This window comes from Pomacea canaliculata, linkage group LG2 (assembly GCF_003073045.1).
Source record: "Pomacea canaliculata isolate SZHN2017 linkage group LG2, ASM307304v1, whole genome shotgun sequence".
Lineage (NCBI taxonomy): Eukaryota > Metazoa > Mollusca > Gastropoda > Architaenioglossa > Ampullariidae > Pomacea > Pomacea canaliculata.
In genome coordinates, this window is record NC_037591.1 from 37488930 (window position 1) to 37506237 (window position 17308).

General features: G+C 37.1%; 1 protein-coding gene and 2 non-coding genes across 3 annotated transcripts; 2 read left to right on the forward strand and 1 right to left on the reverse strand.

The window, feature by feature from the left end:
* Positions 1–765: 765 nt before the first annotated feature.
* Positions 766–884, reverse strand: LOC112558406. The gene has a single exon (XR_003098144.1). It is a non-coding gene; the product is annotated as a 5S ribosomal RNA (ribosomal RNA).
* A 615-nt stretch (positions 885–1499) lies between these two features.
* Positions 1500–1663, forward strand: LOC112558410. Its single transcript, XR_003098147.1, has one exon. It is a non-coding gene; the product is annotated as a U1 spliceosomal RNA (small nuclear RNA).
* Positions 1664–3204: 1541 nt separating this feature from the next.
* On the forward strand, positions 3205–15849 carry LOC112556702 (E3 ubiquitin-protein ligase MIB2-like). The gene is made up of 19 exons (XM_025225942.1): positions 3205–3337; positions 4228–4446; positions 5054–5225; positions 6048–6154; positions 6474–6674; positions 7270–7394; positions 7553–7660; positions 8313–8417; positions 8620–8800; positions 9191–9318; positions 9792–9940; positions 10185–10341; positions 10493–10647; positions 11007–11136; positions 11787–11889; positions 12305–12381; positions 12582–12724; positions 13129–13356; positions 14428–15849. Exons 2-19 carry the CDS (start codon positions 4242–4244, stop codon positions 14843–14845), a joined length of 2892 nt encoding a protein of 963 aa, XP_025081727.1. The 5' UTR covers positions 3205–3337; positions 4228–4241; the 3' UTR covers positions 14846–15849.
* The last annotated feature ends 1459 nt before the right edge of the window (positions 15850–17308 follow it).

Below are 17308 nucleotides of genomic sequence, written 5' to 3' on the forward strand. Positions count from 1 at the left end.
TGAAGTCATTTTGTTTATAATCATTTGAACATATTGTTTTTTCTTAGCCTCGGCCAAAACATATGAACAGTGTTTTTTTGAAATATAACCAGAAGTGGAAAATCCCAGCCTTCTTTTGCCATAGTGAAAAAACATTTGAAATAAACATGGATCACATATCAAATAGATATATGACAAATGGGAAAAGAAATCAAGATAAGTGATATTTTCAAGGCATTGTGAATTATAGCAAATCCAGCAAAGATCACTATTTTACATGTTTTCTGCTATTGTGTTTGTTGATTCCAGCTCATCTAGAGAAATATATACAGCAGCTGGTGCCACTTTTGGAAGAGATAAGAAATGATATGAAAGATGTGAAAATGAGGCTTGAAAGGATGGAGGAACCTTATGCATTTGAAGCTGAGTGGTGACAAGTGGTCAAGCACTGGAAGAATTTTCCAGAAAATATTGGTTGATGATAGATAATATACAACATTTTGAAGACTAAGGCTCAACAGCAGCAGATAAAAAAAAGTTGTTAAAAACAGAATATGCACTAGATAGAAAAGTTTCCATGTCCTTAACACCTTAGATCAAAAATTGCTTTAAAAATGAAGAGGGGAGACAGACATTACATAAATTTCATGACAAATTAAAGAAAGTCCATGTACCCTCCCTCGATATGGGTCAAAATTGCTTAAAAAAGGACGAAGGGAGAAAGACGTTAAATGAAGTTCATGCCACTAAAAAGAAAATTATTAAGTCAATAAAGTAAAACAAATCTGCCTACAGCACCCGGTGTTCCCAGGCGGTCACCCATCAAAGTACTAACCGGGCCCGACGTTGCTTAACTTTGGTGATCGGACGAGAACCGGTGTGTTCAACGTGGTATGGCCGTAGGCATAAGCGATTCGTTTACAAAGCTTTATAAAGAAAATCGCTGTCTACCAAGCAGAGGCACAGCCAAAGCTCGTAAGTGTGCCTACTGAATGTCACATGCGTACATTTCTGTGCTTTTTCTAGTGTGCTTTTCGCTCAGTGAAAGAAAGTCCATGTACCCTCCCTCGATATGGGTCAAAGCTGGCAAAACTTTTGAAATAATTTAAAGTTGTCCAATATTTTATCTACCTTTATTTGCTTTAAAAATACCAAGAAATAGTAATGTAAATAATTCACTGAAGTGATAAAAGCCCCCCTTTCTTTATAGCACACAGTTGAACTCTAGAGCTCACTAAGCAAGAGAGGTAACCCTGATATGCTAATGGCGCGAAGATTGCAATTATCTAAACTTGTTGTCGTTTTACTTTGCTTTGAGAAATTTAAACAGATGGTTTTGCCAAAAAAATTAATAAAATGACAGAAACATTCAGCAATGCATATTGTTTATAACTGAAGAGATTTTACTGACTAAGTTACAGTGATGAAAGAAAAAAAGCAATAAATGTCCTATGCCTTTGACCACCACTAAATTGCCCACAAATAGTTTGTGTTGGTCGGTGCACCCTACACTGTTAAGCATACTTACCTGGCACGGGAGGCACCTTGATCAGCAAGGAGGTCCTCCCAGGGCGAGGCCTGTCCATTGCACCTCGGGCGGGTTGACCCCTGCGATCACCCCAAATGTGGGTGACTCGAGTGCGTAATTTATGCGTAAGGGGGACTGCGTTCGCGCTATCCCCTGCAAAATTTAAAATGTCAAGAGAAGATGCCATCGCAAAACTCGTGGATGATGTGGAGCTCGAGTCCCACTGATATCTTCACACAGGCCGTGACCTACAACATTCAATATTCTTGCGTAATATGTCTCAGTGCTTATTAAGCTGACCTTTTCATAATTCATTACATGTATCCGTAATTGGACAGATACGCCAAGATCATGTATACCTAAGACGATGTATCGTCTGCGTCAGAAAATTTGTCGCGATTCCAAAGATGAGGATTAATTACCAAGCAACCTCCTTGCGCAGCGAGTATAGTATAAAGAGCAAAAAATCTTCGCAAACAAAGTGGAATGGGATCATCTGCTGGGTGAGGTGGAGGAAAAGCGACGTTCTCTCAGCGAATAAAGAAAAAGAAACCCTCTAATCTCATGACATTTCGTATTCACGCCCTCGGATGATGAGGCTTTCCTGTGATACGTGTACTGAGAACCTAGAGCGTTGAAGACAACCAAGACAAAGTCCAGAATGCTTCCGATCTCTACACATTAGTGTCCATGTACTGTCACAACACCGGTAAACAGTGGTCAGACGATGATGAAAACAAAATGATTAGTGATGCTGTGCGGCAGGTTACCGCCAGAAGGCAGCAGCCGCCGATGCTCTTTCACGACTCCTTCAGACAAGCAAGCCATACTACTTGTTATTTTATTGTACTTAGTGTTCGATTGTCTCAGTGCGGATTTCTCACGCTTAATCGTATTTTAATAAAATTAACCTAGGTTAAATTATAAAAACTGGCCGGTCCAATTTAAAAATGTCCGCGGGGCAACCTTGCTCTGTGTGTAATTATCGCAATCCCACAGCATGATGGCAAAGTTCATTAATACTCTCAAAGTTCATTATTCTCTCTTTCTGCACGTTAATGATCTTTTCCAACAATGAAATATGAACTTAAGTAATATGCTATTAATAATCAACCATAATATTAACGTGTAACATATAGTTCTCTTTGGCATGGCGCTCCTCGATCTCCCGTTTACACACACAGAGAAAAGGGAAGGTCAAAACTGGGATAGAGAAATATGAGAATAATTATAGACAGTTTAATTCTGCAATTAACAGCCTAATTGTTCTTCTCAAGCACGGAAACATATATATATATAGACAGCAGGGACATATAATGTTTTTTTCGAGTTATAGGAGCTCACAACAAAGAGTAATAATAAAAATAACCCCGAAGGAGCAGGCAAATAGGCTCTATAATGTCGGCTCCTAAAATTACTAATATTACATGATACACTATCTTCAAATTGCGTAGCACTGTACGTGTCATACACGCATAAGCAGAAACCGTCATTAAGTACGGGGTACAAAGGCCACTTGAACTTCCTCCTTCGATATATATGAGCAGTGATTGGAATGTACGTCTTATTTCGTGAAATAAAAATGTCATGAACTCCAATAAGTCACTAAAACCTTCTTAGCATAGATGCCTACCATAGACTATGCCTGGGCGATGTCACATTTATTTACTTTATCCGAAATAAACTTTGGGACGTTTTATGGGTTAGCCGCAAATAGAAACGGAAATTTCCGATAAAAGAAGGTGTACTGTTTCCGAGAAAACTACACGCAGTATTATCGTGTAATCCTGATTTCGACGAGGATCCTGTGTAAAGCACACAGCACTCTAGGTAAGTTAACAATATCTTCTTATTATTTGTTGTCTTCAACTGACTAGTTTATTAGAAACAAATGAATACAACGTTCGTATCGTTCGACCTAGTTTGTGCCAAACACAATCTTCCTCTAACAATAGAAAACACATTAATTGCAAACCGCTTATAGTTTCACTAAGATAAGCTAGGTGAGCTTTCTGATAAACGCAGACTTTGTAGGTAAAACAACATAGCGTGATAACTTTTGTTTCCTGCACAGCTTCCATTTCCTAACCTTTTTCTACTGCATGGGACATGTCAAAGCTTGCTATATATATATGGAAGTAAATTAACTAAATTAATTATTACTGGCTAGGTTGATCTGAAAGTCAAGTGGTAACTCGGTCATTCTCATAACGCAGTAGTGGCAGAGACATTTTTCACCTTGAAGTGATACAGTTTAAAGTAGTTTTGTGTATGTGTATATATGCACCGTGCTACTTTTATAATGGAAGGCACACAACACATGAATCAAACACAATTTATAGTTTCTTTAAAATAAAAAACAATTTAATCAAAAACTGGTGCACATTCTTATATATACAGAACTATATTATATATATACAGTATATATACAGTACAATGACTGTATGAAAGCAGTATATTTATATATATATATAGGTTTCTTGACATATATATGTTTCCTCACCCAACAGTTTTCTGATTGACATGCCAAAGTACTCTCTTGCTGTCTGTAGGGGATGAACATTAATCAACTAAATTGTTGTTTACATAGGTTGATTTGGAGGTCATTCTCATTCTGAGAATGAAACATTCATCAATGTTTGAGACATTTTTCAACTTGAAGTGACCTACTGTATGTGTGTATATATCTATCTCTATATGTATAAAGCATGTAATTTCAGACAACAACGTCGGTATGAAGTTTGGGATTCGTGTGGTGAGGGGTCCAGACTGGTCTGGAGGCAACCAAGATGGGGGTGAAGGTCACCTGGGCACCATGGTTGCAATACCCACAGCTGGGAAAGTGTTGGTCATCTGGGACACGACTGGTGAAGAGCGGATGTACAGTGCTGGGAGGGATGACAAGTTTGAACTGAGAATATATGACAATGGACCTATAGGTAAGTGGAAAATACAATGTGATAGATAATAAAGTCAGTTTCCCATCCCCCACCACTGGCATTTTCATTTGACACCAATGCCAGTGGACACTAGCCACTAATTGCCTTCAGGGATCAGTCTGATTTTGCTCATGAGATGTAAGAGATGTTGAAATAATAAAGTGAAAGTTGAGAGATTCTAACAGGCCAGTGTCATAAGACAGAAATAGATAATACATATTAGGAGACTTTATTTGTACTGTAGTCAGGCCCATTCGTAGCCCTTGCTGGGCCCGAGGTATAGGGCATGTGCAGGGCCCTCAACGCCACAATCAACACAGTTTTAGTTGCGATCTAATTATCATAATCAAAAGCACAGGGCTCCTGACAACTATCAAAAAAGTGGTGCCATAGGAAGATGCCTCGTCTGCCTGCCCCTAGGTACAGCCCTGACTGTAGTACAGTAACAGCAAGTATAGAACACGTTTACAAAAAAATTCTGTAGAGGAGAAAAAGAAGGAAAAAGAATGCTCATAGATTTTTCCTGCCTCTCTGTCTATATTTTGCTGTTGTACTTATTTTAGTTGATACAAATCAAACATAACTGATACAGAGAATGCTTTTACAGGGGTTAAGTTTACAACAGTGACATGTGATGCTTGTAAGACGCAAGGCATTGGAGGAATGCGCTGGAAGTGTTGTGTATGCACTGACTATGATCTCTGTACACCATGCTACTATGCTGATCGTCATGACAGAACACATCCCTTTCTTCGTTATACAACAGAAGACAGCAAACTGTGAGTACATCAGGAAAATTGCATGAGCATAATTTATCGAGCGTAATTTATTGGATGTTTATCAGATGATGATTATAATGGGAAGGATGATAAGGACCTATACTGGAAGTGATGATAATAATAATCATGTAAAGCACTGAGCTTATACATTGTAGTACTCCAGCTAAAGCCAAGCTCATGGCACTTTACAACAAACATTTGACATTTGTACAAAAAGAAAACCTTCCATGAAGCAACCCTCAAACACTAACTTACAGACAAATTAGTGCAATGTCAATAAACACAGACATAACAGAAGCACAGCAGCAGTATGAAAAAAGTGCTGTGCAATGGTTAGCTCCATGACTATCTTATATTCATCATCTGTTTGCCCCTTTTCACAAAATTGACCATTATAGTGTTAGACCATTGATAAAGGTAAAAGTTGATGAGAAACCAAAAGCCACAGTACAATGATGAGGATATGTGGAAGAAGTGCAGGTCAAACAGAGGCTGAGACGTAACAGGTTGAGAAAAGAGAAATATTTTTCAGAGAGCTAGCCTCTTCAAGCAAAAAAAAAAAAAAAAAGAAAAAAGGTAAAGGGACATAATCGTAGCACTACTGTCTGGAATCTTTGAAATTTTTATGTATATATGAACATATGTGCTCACCTGTGTGCATGCACACTCTCTCTCTCACACACACACACATATATACACATTAATTTTTTTATACTCTTCCAAAGTGTGTGTCCTGTCTTTGCTAGCTTTTCTGCTCATTGTAAGAGTCTAGTTCAGGGTTGTTTTCATCTTGTTATGCTTTTTCTCACTATTCTTTGTTAGTGTACGCCTACCACCACGCAGTGCATCTAATAAACAAGATGTGCATGGACTAGTAAAAGGTGCAGTAGTTGTTCGTGGTCCACACTGGCGTTTTGAAAACCAGGATGGTGAGGAAAATGACTTAAAAAATTAATAATTAGGTTTCTTATTATATTATTATAGACTTTGACTTAGTTTTAATTTATTATTGTTGTAATTGCAAATGATGTTCTTGCTATTGTAAGAAAATTGATACAATTTATTACTTGCTGATTATAGTGAGGGGAAGCGGATAGCCATAATATGGTTACAGCTCATGCTTCTGTAAACACTCGTAGGGTGTTGAATCCATAGAGGAATGGGGAAAGTAAGGCAGCAAAGGAGAAGCCCAAAGTGTGGTATCCAATACCACACTCCTCACTGACCAAAAGTTTTTGTTACCTACAGGAGGCCCGGAAAGCAAAGGTGAGATTACTGAGGTGGGAACATATTCAGGTGGCTACTACAGAGGTGGAGTGCGTGTCAGGTGGCCACACAACCCAGACAAACTGGTTGGCTACAGGACTGGAGCTGAGGGGAAAGTAGAGCTGAAAGCAGTTTCAAACACAAAGGGTGGCACCTTCTACCCTGACCACCTTCCTGCCCTTGGTATATCCTCTTTTTTTCTTATGTTTCAAGCACCTTCCCAGAATGCACACAAAGACATGCATGTGTGTGTGTACTTGCCCTAACACATCCCCACATGAACACATGTGCTCATAGTTAACCCCAGTCTTTGATATCGCATCATATATGGCTTAGTGGATAAACAAGGCATATGAATATACAGCTGTTATTACTCACATTACATTTCATATTTTCAAACCACTGTCCAGCCATACTCGTAATTTTTTAACATTCCTTTGTTCTTTGATGCATTCTAATTACAAATGCACAACTAGAGAATTAAATATTATATTAGAAAAAACATGTTGACAGGGAAAACTAAAAGTTTTCTGCTTTTGAAAAAGCAAGCTGTCCATCTCAGAAAGATTGCTGCAACTTAATAGCATCCATTTCCACTAAGTAGTTTCTAACTTTATGCATGTACCATAGTATACAAGTAATAACCCTGTGCACCTTAATGAGAAATAAAGGTGACAATGCTCATCTTAGCATTTTGTTTGATGTTTATGCATTTTGGGGGAATTTTGTCCTCTATTTTACTGCCCTTTGTCTGAGTTAGAAATTCATTTTACTGCAGATGTCATAAAGCCAGACCAGATCCATCTAAAGCAAGGTGACAAGGTGATTGTAGATGTGGACCTTAACACATTTCAGAAGCTACATAAAGAGCACAGTTGTGGATGGAATGATGGCATGAAACAGGTAAATGTGCTCTTGTTTTGGGATTTTTTTCCCTCCAGGTTTGTGCAAATCCTGTATAAATAGATATGCCCATTTTTTTATGTATATATATATTTTTATAAAAAATATGTACACATACATTCACATATTTATATAGAATTTAAAATTTCTTGTCTCAGTGCCTTTCGGAAGTGGGAACAATTGTTAAAATCCCACACAGCACAATAATGCAACTGCAGTATGAAGATGCTCGTGTATGGAATGTCATTCGCCATGTCTTAAACAAAGTAAGTTTGCAGATGTAATTCAGTTTCTTCACTTTTAATTTACAGTGGATTTTTTACCTTATTTTTTATTTTATTGTGACACAAGAACTTAAAATATTAATTGCACTCATTGTTTGTGATAGGTGTATATATATATATGATAAGGCATTTTATGAAATACAATTGTTAGAAAATGTAAAATCTAAGTTAACAATTTATAAATAGTTAGGACTGAATGTTAAGGGTGTCTCCTTGAGCTCTGTGTGTAACCCAAGTGTGCGATTGAGGGTCAGTGCATGTGTGCACACTCGCATGTGTGTTTGGGCATGCCTGTGATGGAACTAATACATTCAGGTAGTGTAGAGAGTGTGTGTGTGTGTGTGAGGGTTATGTGAGTGTAATGAGAGCAATTTACTGATTTATTTTCTAATGCCCTTTTTATGGAAAATATTTCTTTGCATATTTCTGAGGTTTACATATAGTATTACATGATGTGGTACACGCAAGTTTGTGTTAGATGGGTATTTTTCAAGTAAGTGTTAGTCATTATCAAGTCATTTAATACAGAGCTATCGATGCAATTGGGCTGTAGCTATGAAGACATTTGCATTGATCAATGCCACTTGGCAAATAAATAAATTCTTCATCTTAATTGCTTTTTTCCTTTCCTCAGGTTGGTTCCTTTCAAAAAGGAGGCAGTGTGCAGATAATTGACAGCTATAATGCTGCTGTTGAGCTACAAGTTGGTCATGGAGGGTGGAACGACCGAATGGAAGATGTATGTTGTGTGACAGCTTGTTTTACATTTTACAAACCCCATGTTTGTGTCAAACATTATTAAGGCTTTGAGTCCTCTGTGTCTACACACTTTTCTGCTCTTAGAAATTGCATGTCATGTAAAATGTTCTTTCAAGTAGCTAGAGCCAAAATCACCATTAAAAATGTAATCAACAAGCCCATTGCCTGTTATTTAATTTCAGGTATTAGGAAAACTTGGAAAGATAATGGACATTGATGGAGATGGAGATTTAAAAGTTGAGGTTGATGGGAAAATTTGGCTTCTGAATCCTGTAAGCTGCACACAGCATTTCGACATTAATCAACAGAAAATAGCTAGACCTGCAGCTGTGGATGTAAAGAAAACTGTTTCACAAAGTTCAAGTAAGTGCTATAGCCCTATCACATTGTCACCTTTGCTATGTCACCTGTCACCTACACTTAGCCTGCAAAATGCATCTAAGTAACTACCAATCTAAAAATGCCTGAAGTAGACAATCTTATCTGCTACTAAGGATCAGTCACTATACAGACTATTTCTTGGACCTAGAAAGAAAGCATATACAGTATTAAGTGAAAGTTACCTCTGTTGTTGCTTATTTCTGTAATCTCTTACAAGAAGTTTCATGATCAACATCATAAGCATTTAACCCACTGTTCTGCTGCACATCTTGTCCACTGTGTTTTCGGCTCAACAACTTGGGAACTGGCTACCTGATAAATGTGACTGTATGCCACTCAACTGGCTAAATACCTGTATCTTTCCACTTTCAGCAATCACAGAGAGATTGTCATCATTTCATGGAAGGCTACCACCTGACAAAGTAAAAGAATATATCACGGCTGCTTTTGAGGGTGATCTTGAAAAGGTTAAAGCTTTTGTGACGAACAATCCAGCCAAGGTTAGTGAAGGACTAAATATTAGACAGTTAAAAAAACAACGGAGAAGTATTGCTCTATTAGAAATTTCACAGATTTCATATGCTGGGAGAGAATAACACAAATATGCCAAACACATGAGCGAAATAAAAAAGAAATGTCTGCCTAAGGAGAACTTTCAAGCAAGCACTTGTTTCTCAGTGTTAGAAATGTGTTCACTCAGTGCAGTTCAAGATGTGAATTTACCTGCCTTGTACACCACTAGTGATAAAAGCTACATGTGTAATTGTTTGTAGGGAAAATCAAATGTGCGTTTATATTGAGTCTCTGCATGATGTCTTTTGAAGCCCTTAACACAGGAATAGATGAGCATCAGCCTTGTTACACATTGAATTCCTGTGTTTTAGAATTAAAGGAATATAGGATTGAAGCGATTTGGGATGTTTTCAGGAACTTGTGGTTGTAAAAACCAAGTTTTTGTATTCTTTGTGTGCAGGTGGATAGTCGAGCTGATGGTCGCACAGCCCTGCATTTAGCATGTAACAAAGGACACCTTCCGATTGTGCAGTTCTTGCTTGGTGCTGGGGCCAACAAAGACTTGGCAGATGATGATGGTGATACTCCACTGCACTATGCTGCAGATGGGTGAGTGTAATTGATGTGGCGTTGTAGCAATCTAGCCTGCAAACATTGCAAGTTGCTTTGTGCAGGCCATGGTTATAGCTGTGTACACCTACGTATGTGTGTGTATAAATGTGTATGAATACAAGAGAGTGAGAGAGAGAAAGAGGGAGTAATGAATAAGTGAAACTGCAAATATCTGAAATATAATTTAATCCTGTATGACAAACCATTGATGGGCAACTAACATGACCAATCATTTTAACAGAGAAAAGAACTTGGTGCTTGAGGAGCTTTGTAAGCAAAAGGCAAAGATGGATACCAAAAATAAAAATGGACTGACTGCACTGCACATTGCAGTGAGTCAAAAAGACTCTGCAAGTGTTGATGTTCTAGTCAACTTTGGTGCAGATGTTAATGTTCAGGTAAGAAATTATTACTCACTTCATGTGTGGGCTGAAAGCCATCAGTGAAATGAGTGTCTTCTATTACAAAAGGAAAGGATTTTTTTCATGGAAAATTTAAGCATATTTCTAGGAAAACTGTGATCATAGATAATAGTTTTATCTTTCTCAGGATGCTGATGGAGACACAGCCATGCATGAAGCCATCAAAAATAATGACCATAAGATCATCAAATGTCTCCTCAAATGTGAAAAGCTGGATGGCAGTAAAACAAACAAAGATGGCCAGAATATTATGCACGTGGCTGCCATTAAAGGCAATGAAAGGTTAGTGACATGTACATGAATAACCCTTTTCATTGTCAACACTGTATCACACATTATCTTTTATTTACAACAGATGTGTAATATATAGTTATGGTTGGTTATTCATATATTCTTTTAGAAGATATATCTATATATATATAATGTAAAAATTTTACAGTTTATTTGAAAGTTCTGGACAAGTCCTATTTTACACTCCTAGGTTCGATTATGTTTCTTCGGCATATATATCTGTGTGTGTCTAGATAGGTGGGTGGGTGGGAATGAATAATCACCATGCAGATATGTCTAAATGTCTCTCCATGTTTACATGAAACTTTGGTATTTCCAGTATCTAAAGATTAATTTTTTTTTTTAAATAGAGTGGTTGAAAAGTTGATAAAACAGAAACAGAGCCTGGCATCTGTCACATGTGGACCAGACGATTTCACTCCTCTGCACTTAGCAGCAATAAATGGACGCACTGCAGTTGCAGGCATGCTGATCAAGCAGGTAGAATCTGGCTTATATTTAGAACATTGTGAACATGGTATCTAGGAAAAGGGCATAGATTCACTCACACCATAAGCAAGACTTTGGAACTTGTGCAGCTGTGGGCCAGAGTTGATCTGTCTATGGTGTCTGTAACTCCTGGTATTTCTTTGCTAGAGAGCAGGACACCACGCATCCACCGTAATACTTGCATGCTATATAATCCATCTAACTCATCATCTTGAGTGTCTGATTTAGATTTAGATTTTGACAGAAGATATTTCTTTAGTTAAATAGAAATCTAATAAAGATTGCAAGAGAAGGATCAGTGATAGGGTATAGGAAAGTTTAATTTGATTACTAAACTGGGATTACTGAATAGGTCATTCATGATCATTAGTTTATCTTGTCATGAATTTGCAATGATATTTTATGAATAATTTGTTACAGTTTCAGCTTTATGAAAAATGGATGATTTTATTATGAAATATGTTTCTTGGAGCACTGCAGGATTCATCAAGTATACAATGTCACAAGAATATTTTATAGAAGTGAAAGAAGTTGACAGTAGCATAGAAGCATAAAAAACACATAAAAAACTATATTTACTACAGGTAATTTGATAGAAACTATATACATTGAATGATGTGTTATTGTTTTCTTTATGGCAGGGAAATGTACAGATAAATGCTAAAGACAAACATGGTCGTACACCTCTGCATCATGCAGTCCACTGCTGTAATCAGCATGTCATTGATGTGCTGCTGTCGATTGGTATGTTCTCCCTTACTTTTTTTATTTTAAATGTCATATCCTTCAAAATGTCCAATACCTGTGAGTGCTGTCAGCATCTGCATAATCATGTCAAGGCTGTCGACTGTTGGGTCTGTGAACATTTAAAACCAGACCTTCCATCCTTTTAAAGCTGTAACCACCTGTAAATTCCTGTATTGTGGTGTACTGATATGTTGCTACAATGAAATTTTCATAAGATTTTTATTTTAAAGATGTTTGAGAAAAAGGTCTGACCAAGCAAATCTTGAATGAATCTGGCTTTGACTATTACGTACTGAGTCAACAGAGCATGAACAAATTAACTGAACATGACTGACAAAAGATTAACCTCTGTATGACTGGTCTGTAGAAATAAAACAATTGGTTATGACTGACAAAGATTATCCTATTACAGGTGCTGATGTCAATATACAAGATGAGGACGGCAACACAGCAGCTCACCTGGCTCAGATGCCCAAGTCATCAAGTGCAGTAGGTTTATATACTGGGTTATCTACTGAATGTGTTTTCTTTGCATTCCAGTTTGGTCAGATAAGTGTTTTAATAACAAATTTTAGATTTCACATTACTGTGTAATTTCACCTTGAAACCATTTAAGGCCATGACCTTCCAGAAAAGTTGTATGATGAGTAGAACTGTCTAGATGTCACTGACAAGTTTTGAATGTACAGGTAGCGGAGGGGGGAGATGTACTGGTGCAGTCCATTCTGTGCATGCTGGCTGAATGTGGTGCTGATCTAGGGATCAGAAACAAATTTAGTAAAACACCTCTGGACCTTTGCAAAGCACCAGAAGTGAAGGCAAAACTCAAAGGGTAAGCCAAAGAAAGTTACTGTCTGCCTTTTATTTTCAAATGCCCCCTGGATTTCAAGATCTTGCCTCCATACTGAAATACAGTGTTGCTGTGTCTCAGTGTATTTGTTGTTATGTTTTGGTTTATAGACGTAGGATTTCTTCCTTTTCCTTCCTGTTTTTGAATATTTGTGTATTTTGGGCAATTAGAAAGTGCATTAAGCCTACTTTTAAAGTAGAAAATGTGCTATACAAATCTACTTATTTTTATTATCTATTATTTTATTATCTATCTTGATAATTGTACATTATAGTTGAAACTGTTGGCGATCTGTACCCCTTTTTAATTCAATGAACATGAATCAGCTAGCTTCCTGAAAAAAACCATCTTAAACAAGACAGTGCATAATCATTCTTCATTCACAGCATTGCAGACAAAGTCAAGGGGAGACAACGTGACAGAGATGATATTCCGCCTCACTGGACTACCATGGACAACCAAGAACTTCTTGTGGAAGCTTTGAAACCAGAGAATCCACTGACAGCTGAAGAATACAAAGATGTTAAGCAAAAATTCCACATGACCATGAGCAATGCAGATATTGTTTCCATCAGGCGTATTCAGAACCGGACACTGTGGGATGTGTACCATGCGTACGTATCATACTTATCGCTTATGTGAGAAAGTCCTTATTTGAAGCATTTCTGCTTAAAATATTACATTTGGGTGTTATTTTTTCTTCTCATGTAGTGCTGAATTATAAGTTTAGTTGCTGTTGTGTAACAAATAAAAGTGAATAAAACTTAAGTAGAATATCCTTATTCAAAATTTAAGGAAAGCAAAAATTTAATAACTAGAAGAAAAAGAGTAATGTTGCTCAGGCCTAAAAAAAAAAATCAAAAGGATAAAATCTAGCTGCTGAACTCTTACTATATGGAAGCTTTAGGTAGCTCAGCTATTTTGTTTTGGGTTAAGTTACAGAAACTCGTTGATCAAATGCACACGTATTGGAAAAGTACACTAGTTGTATACCAGACTAAAGGAAAAATGAATAAACATTTATGATACTAAGAGAAAAGTCAAAGGGAAGCACTGAAATTGAAATATCTTAGACTTAATTATGAATAATAATTTTCAACACTGTGTACTAAATGATAAACATCACAAAGAAGAATGTTTGTATACCTTTAGATAATTCATTTTTAGCATAAAAAACTAAAGTTCATTCAACTGTCTACAGAATACCACATTTTCCCTACATTTTATTTATATTTACTATGCTGTTCAAAAATAAAAACTCTTCATTACTTGGATTTGGTTTTAACAAAATAAATTTCTAAGCAAATCCAAAGTGATAATAAATATATTACTTCTGATAGTGGGCTAAAAAAAAGGACGAAACTTTCAAGGTATAAAAAGCAGCATACAGCAATTTGTTGTACTTGTGTGCTCTTATCTACATTTTTAATCATTTTTAATGCTCATAAAGCAATGAAATAACTTTTAATATGAAGTTTAAAAATAAACTGAGTTGCATTTTATAGTGGGTGAGGATCAACACTATATGTTTCAAAACAAGGGACCTGTATAATGAGAGTTAAAACTAATTTTAGATTGGTTCACTCAGAATATCACAAGGCTAAAGTTTAAAAATGGAATTCCTATTGTGAAGTGTTGTGCTATATACCTGTTTATTACTCTTTGACATTGTGTGTTTGTTGCAGTACAAAGAGAACTATGGAGCGGAAGTATGGACTTGGAGCTGCCAATGAGTTGGCCTTGTTTCATGGGACAAGTTTTAAGTGTGTGGAGGCAATCCAGCACCAGAACATTGATCCACTTCTGGCTGGTGAAAATGTTGGAACTATCTGGGGCAAGGGGGCCTATTTTGCCATTGATGCTAAAATCTCGGACAACTATGCTTCATCAGATGATGATGGTTATCGGTACATGTTTATGGCTCGAGTATTGACAGGACAAATTGCCCAGGGTGCAAGAGATCTCAAGCGACCTCCACCTCTAGATTCCACTATGCCAAATGCTCTTGCAGATGCTGTGGTAGACGACATGAACAATCCACGTGTTTATGTTGTTTTCCGCAACCAGCAGATTTATCCTGAGTTCCTAATCCAGTACACATGATCCTTATGAATACTCTAATTAAAAAGTTGAAAATTTGTGAATAATGTGTATAATTATACTATTAGGATGTATGTCCATGAAGTTTTTGCTTGTAATCACAGCTTACTGCAATTAGCCCTATCTGTGGATTATTTATAACATTAAAAAGAATTATGTATACATTTTTAAGTAACTTCCTACCAATTAAGTGTTAATTATAGTATGTGAAAAGGGATTTATGTGACATAAAAAGGTGAGCCTTTTTTCAGTATATATGTCTTTTGTCAATTGAAGGTATTTAAAACTTTAGAGTTTTTAGCTGTGGTGGAGTTAATAAGTTGAGACTGTATTGGTATCTCACAGCCATATTTTTTGCACTTAAAATAGTTTTCTTGGCTTTAACTATACCAAAATCTTGTTTTATGTATCTAAATCATTTCAGGGAAAGTAATTGTTCGCTTAAGTACAAATTATGTTCATCAAGTAAACTCATAATTTACATAAAGAGAGGAGAGGTGGGCGCATTAGAATGGGGGTGTTAGTTCTCTCTTTCTGTGACACAGCATAGTAAAAGTGGAGAGTCGCTATGCTGGACTACAAAGGGTACATAACACTCTCGAAGAGCAAATCTGAACTTTGATGTTGTCTCCCCTGCTCCAGATGAGACCAGATTTTTAACGAAAGCTGTCGTGACAAATGAATGCATCCAGACCCAGCAAGACTGTCCACATAGGTGGCCTGATAAAGAAACAGCTGTGTGAAAAAGTGAGGAGGGAATGCCACTGACAGAATGAGCTGTCCTGTTTAGCAGGAATATTTGTACTTTACTGTTTGACGAAGGACTGTATGAACAGCTAATGGTTTGACACCCTGCTGGTACAACTATTAAAAAACACAAAAAAAAAACTTAACTAACGGAGACCTTCAGATGTGAAATTAGTCTGTGTTCCTAATTTTCCCAATATCTCTATTTTATTTTCCATGTTTTATCATGTGAAAGAGGAATAAACACATTGTCTTCATGAGTTGTGCTGTTTTGTTACAGTAAAGTCAGATTTCTTTGCTCCATGTTAGTGGGAATCTCACCATACATCATGTCATTTGCTATTGATTTTGATCATTAAAAAAGTATATGCACATTTGTATACTTCATTAAGTCAGCATTACATCTTCTACACATCTATGCTTTTCTGAATGTTTTAGGGGATGAATACAATGTTCACGTCACTACAAAATAAATTTCTCTTGCAAGTGATGCAAATTACTATATGAAAACAATCCTTTAGGAAGATGGGCAAAAGACATGCAAGCCGCTACACATTTGCTGTATGCTGCTTTTTAGTTCTCTCTCTCTCTATCTCTGTGTGTGTATGAAGATTCGCCTTTTTGTACAAATTTTGGTCAGTTGAGTGTTAAGCTTTGTGGGAACACGATGGAGGATTCGTGGATGATCATGTAATTTATTTGTCGTTCTTTTCTTCTTTCAACAGTCTCTGACTTTCTTCAAGCATATATCCTGATCGTATTCATTGTCAGTTGTTAACGGTGTTTTTCACAACTACCATGCCGGGCTTGTCAGCCTCCAAATGCTGTAAAGTTTTAACGACGAAGAAAGTATAAAGACCAGTTTCCAGATGACTTCTTCATTTTATTTTTTTAAAGACTTTTCCGATGTCGCTTGAAGCACGTGAGGGGTGCCATATGTTGTTGGCTGTAGCATCATTTCTTCATCTGCCCGTGATGTTCGTGATGTTTGAGAGCGAGTGGCCTTGGAAACAAGCTTTTTAAAACGAAACCAAACAAAGATTTTGTGTACTTTCCAAGCGCAGTAGGAGATGGGGTGGAGGTGTGAGTTAGGGTAGGAGAGGGTATTTGGACTCCAGACAAATTGCTTTTTACCTGTCTGTCTTCAGAGTACATTAGAGAACGAGACTTTGGCGAAGGGAAGTCTGTGTTGATTTGCATAACGATGTTTTTGGTGATAAACCTGCCTCAGCCCTTGTTTTTGTTCGGTCTAAAGTGTTGCCTTTTTTTTTCTTCTCTTTTCTCCATTTTTTTCTCCAGCGGTTTTACTAGTCAGAAGTGGATATGCGTAGTTATCACACTTCTGTCGTCTGGGAAACACAGACAAGAAAAATCACTCATCTTCGATGGTCCGTTCGTATTTAATGGCATTGTTTTCAATGTTGTGTCGGTTCTCTTCTTCCCCTCCCACCACTGTCCCCCAACATATCCTCCTTGCAATACATCGCTGAACATAGGTCACTGCACATACACCATTTCACATGCACTCTACCCGTGAAATCGGTACCCAGAAAAAGACATCCCCCTCTCCCTATCCCAAAGACTTCATATATCCTCCGAGGTTGTACAAAAGCCATTTAAGATAGTAAAAATCTGTCTATTATGTATGTCTGAAGGTAAAGCCTAGAAAAGTGGCAGTGACCGTTAAGTGGTCACATTGTGTAGACAGGGCATGTGAGA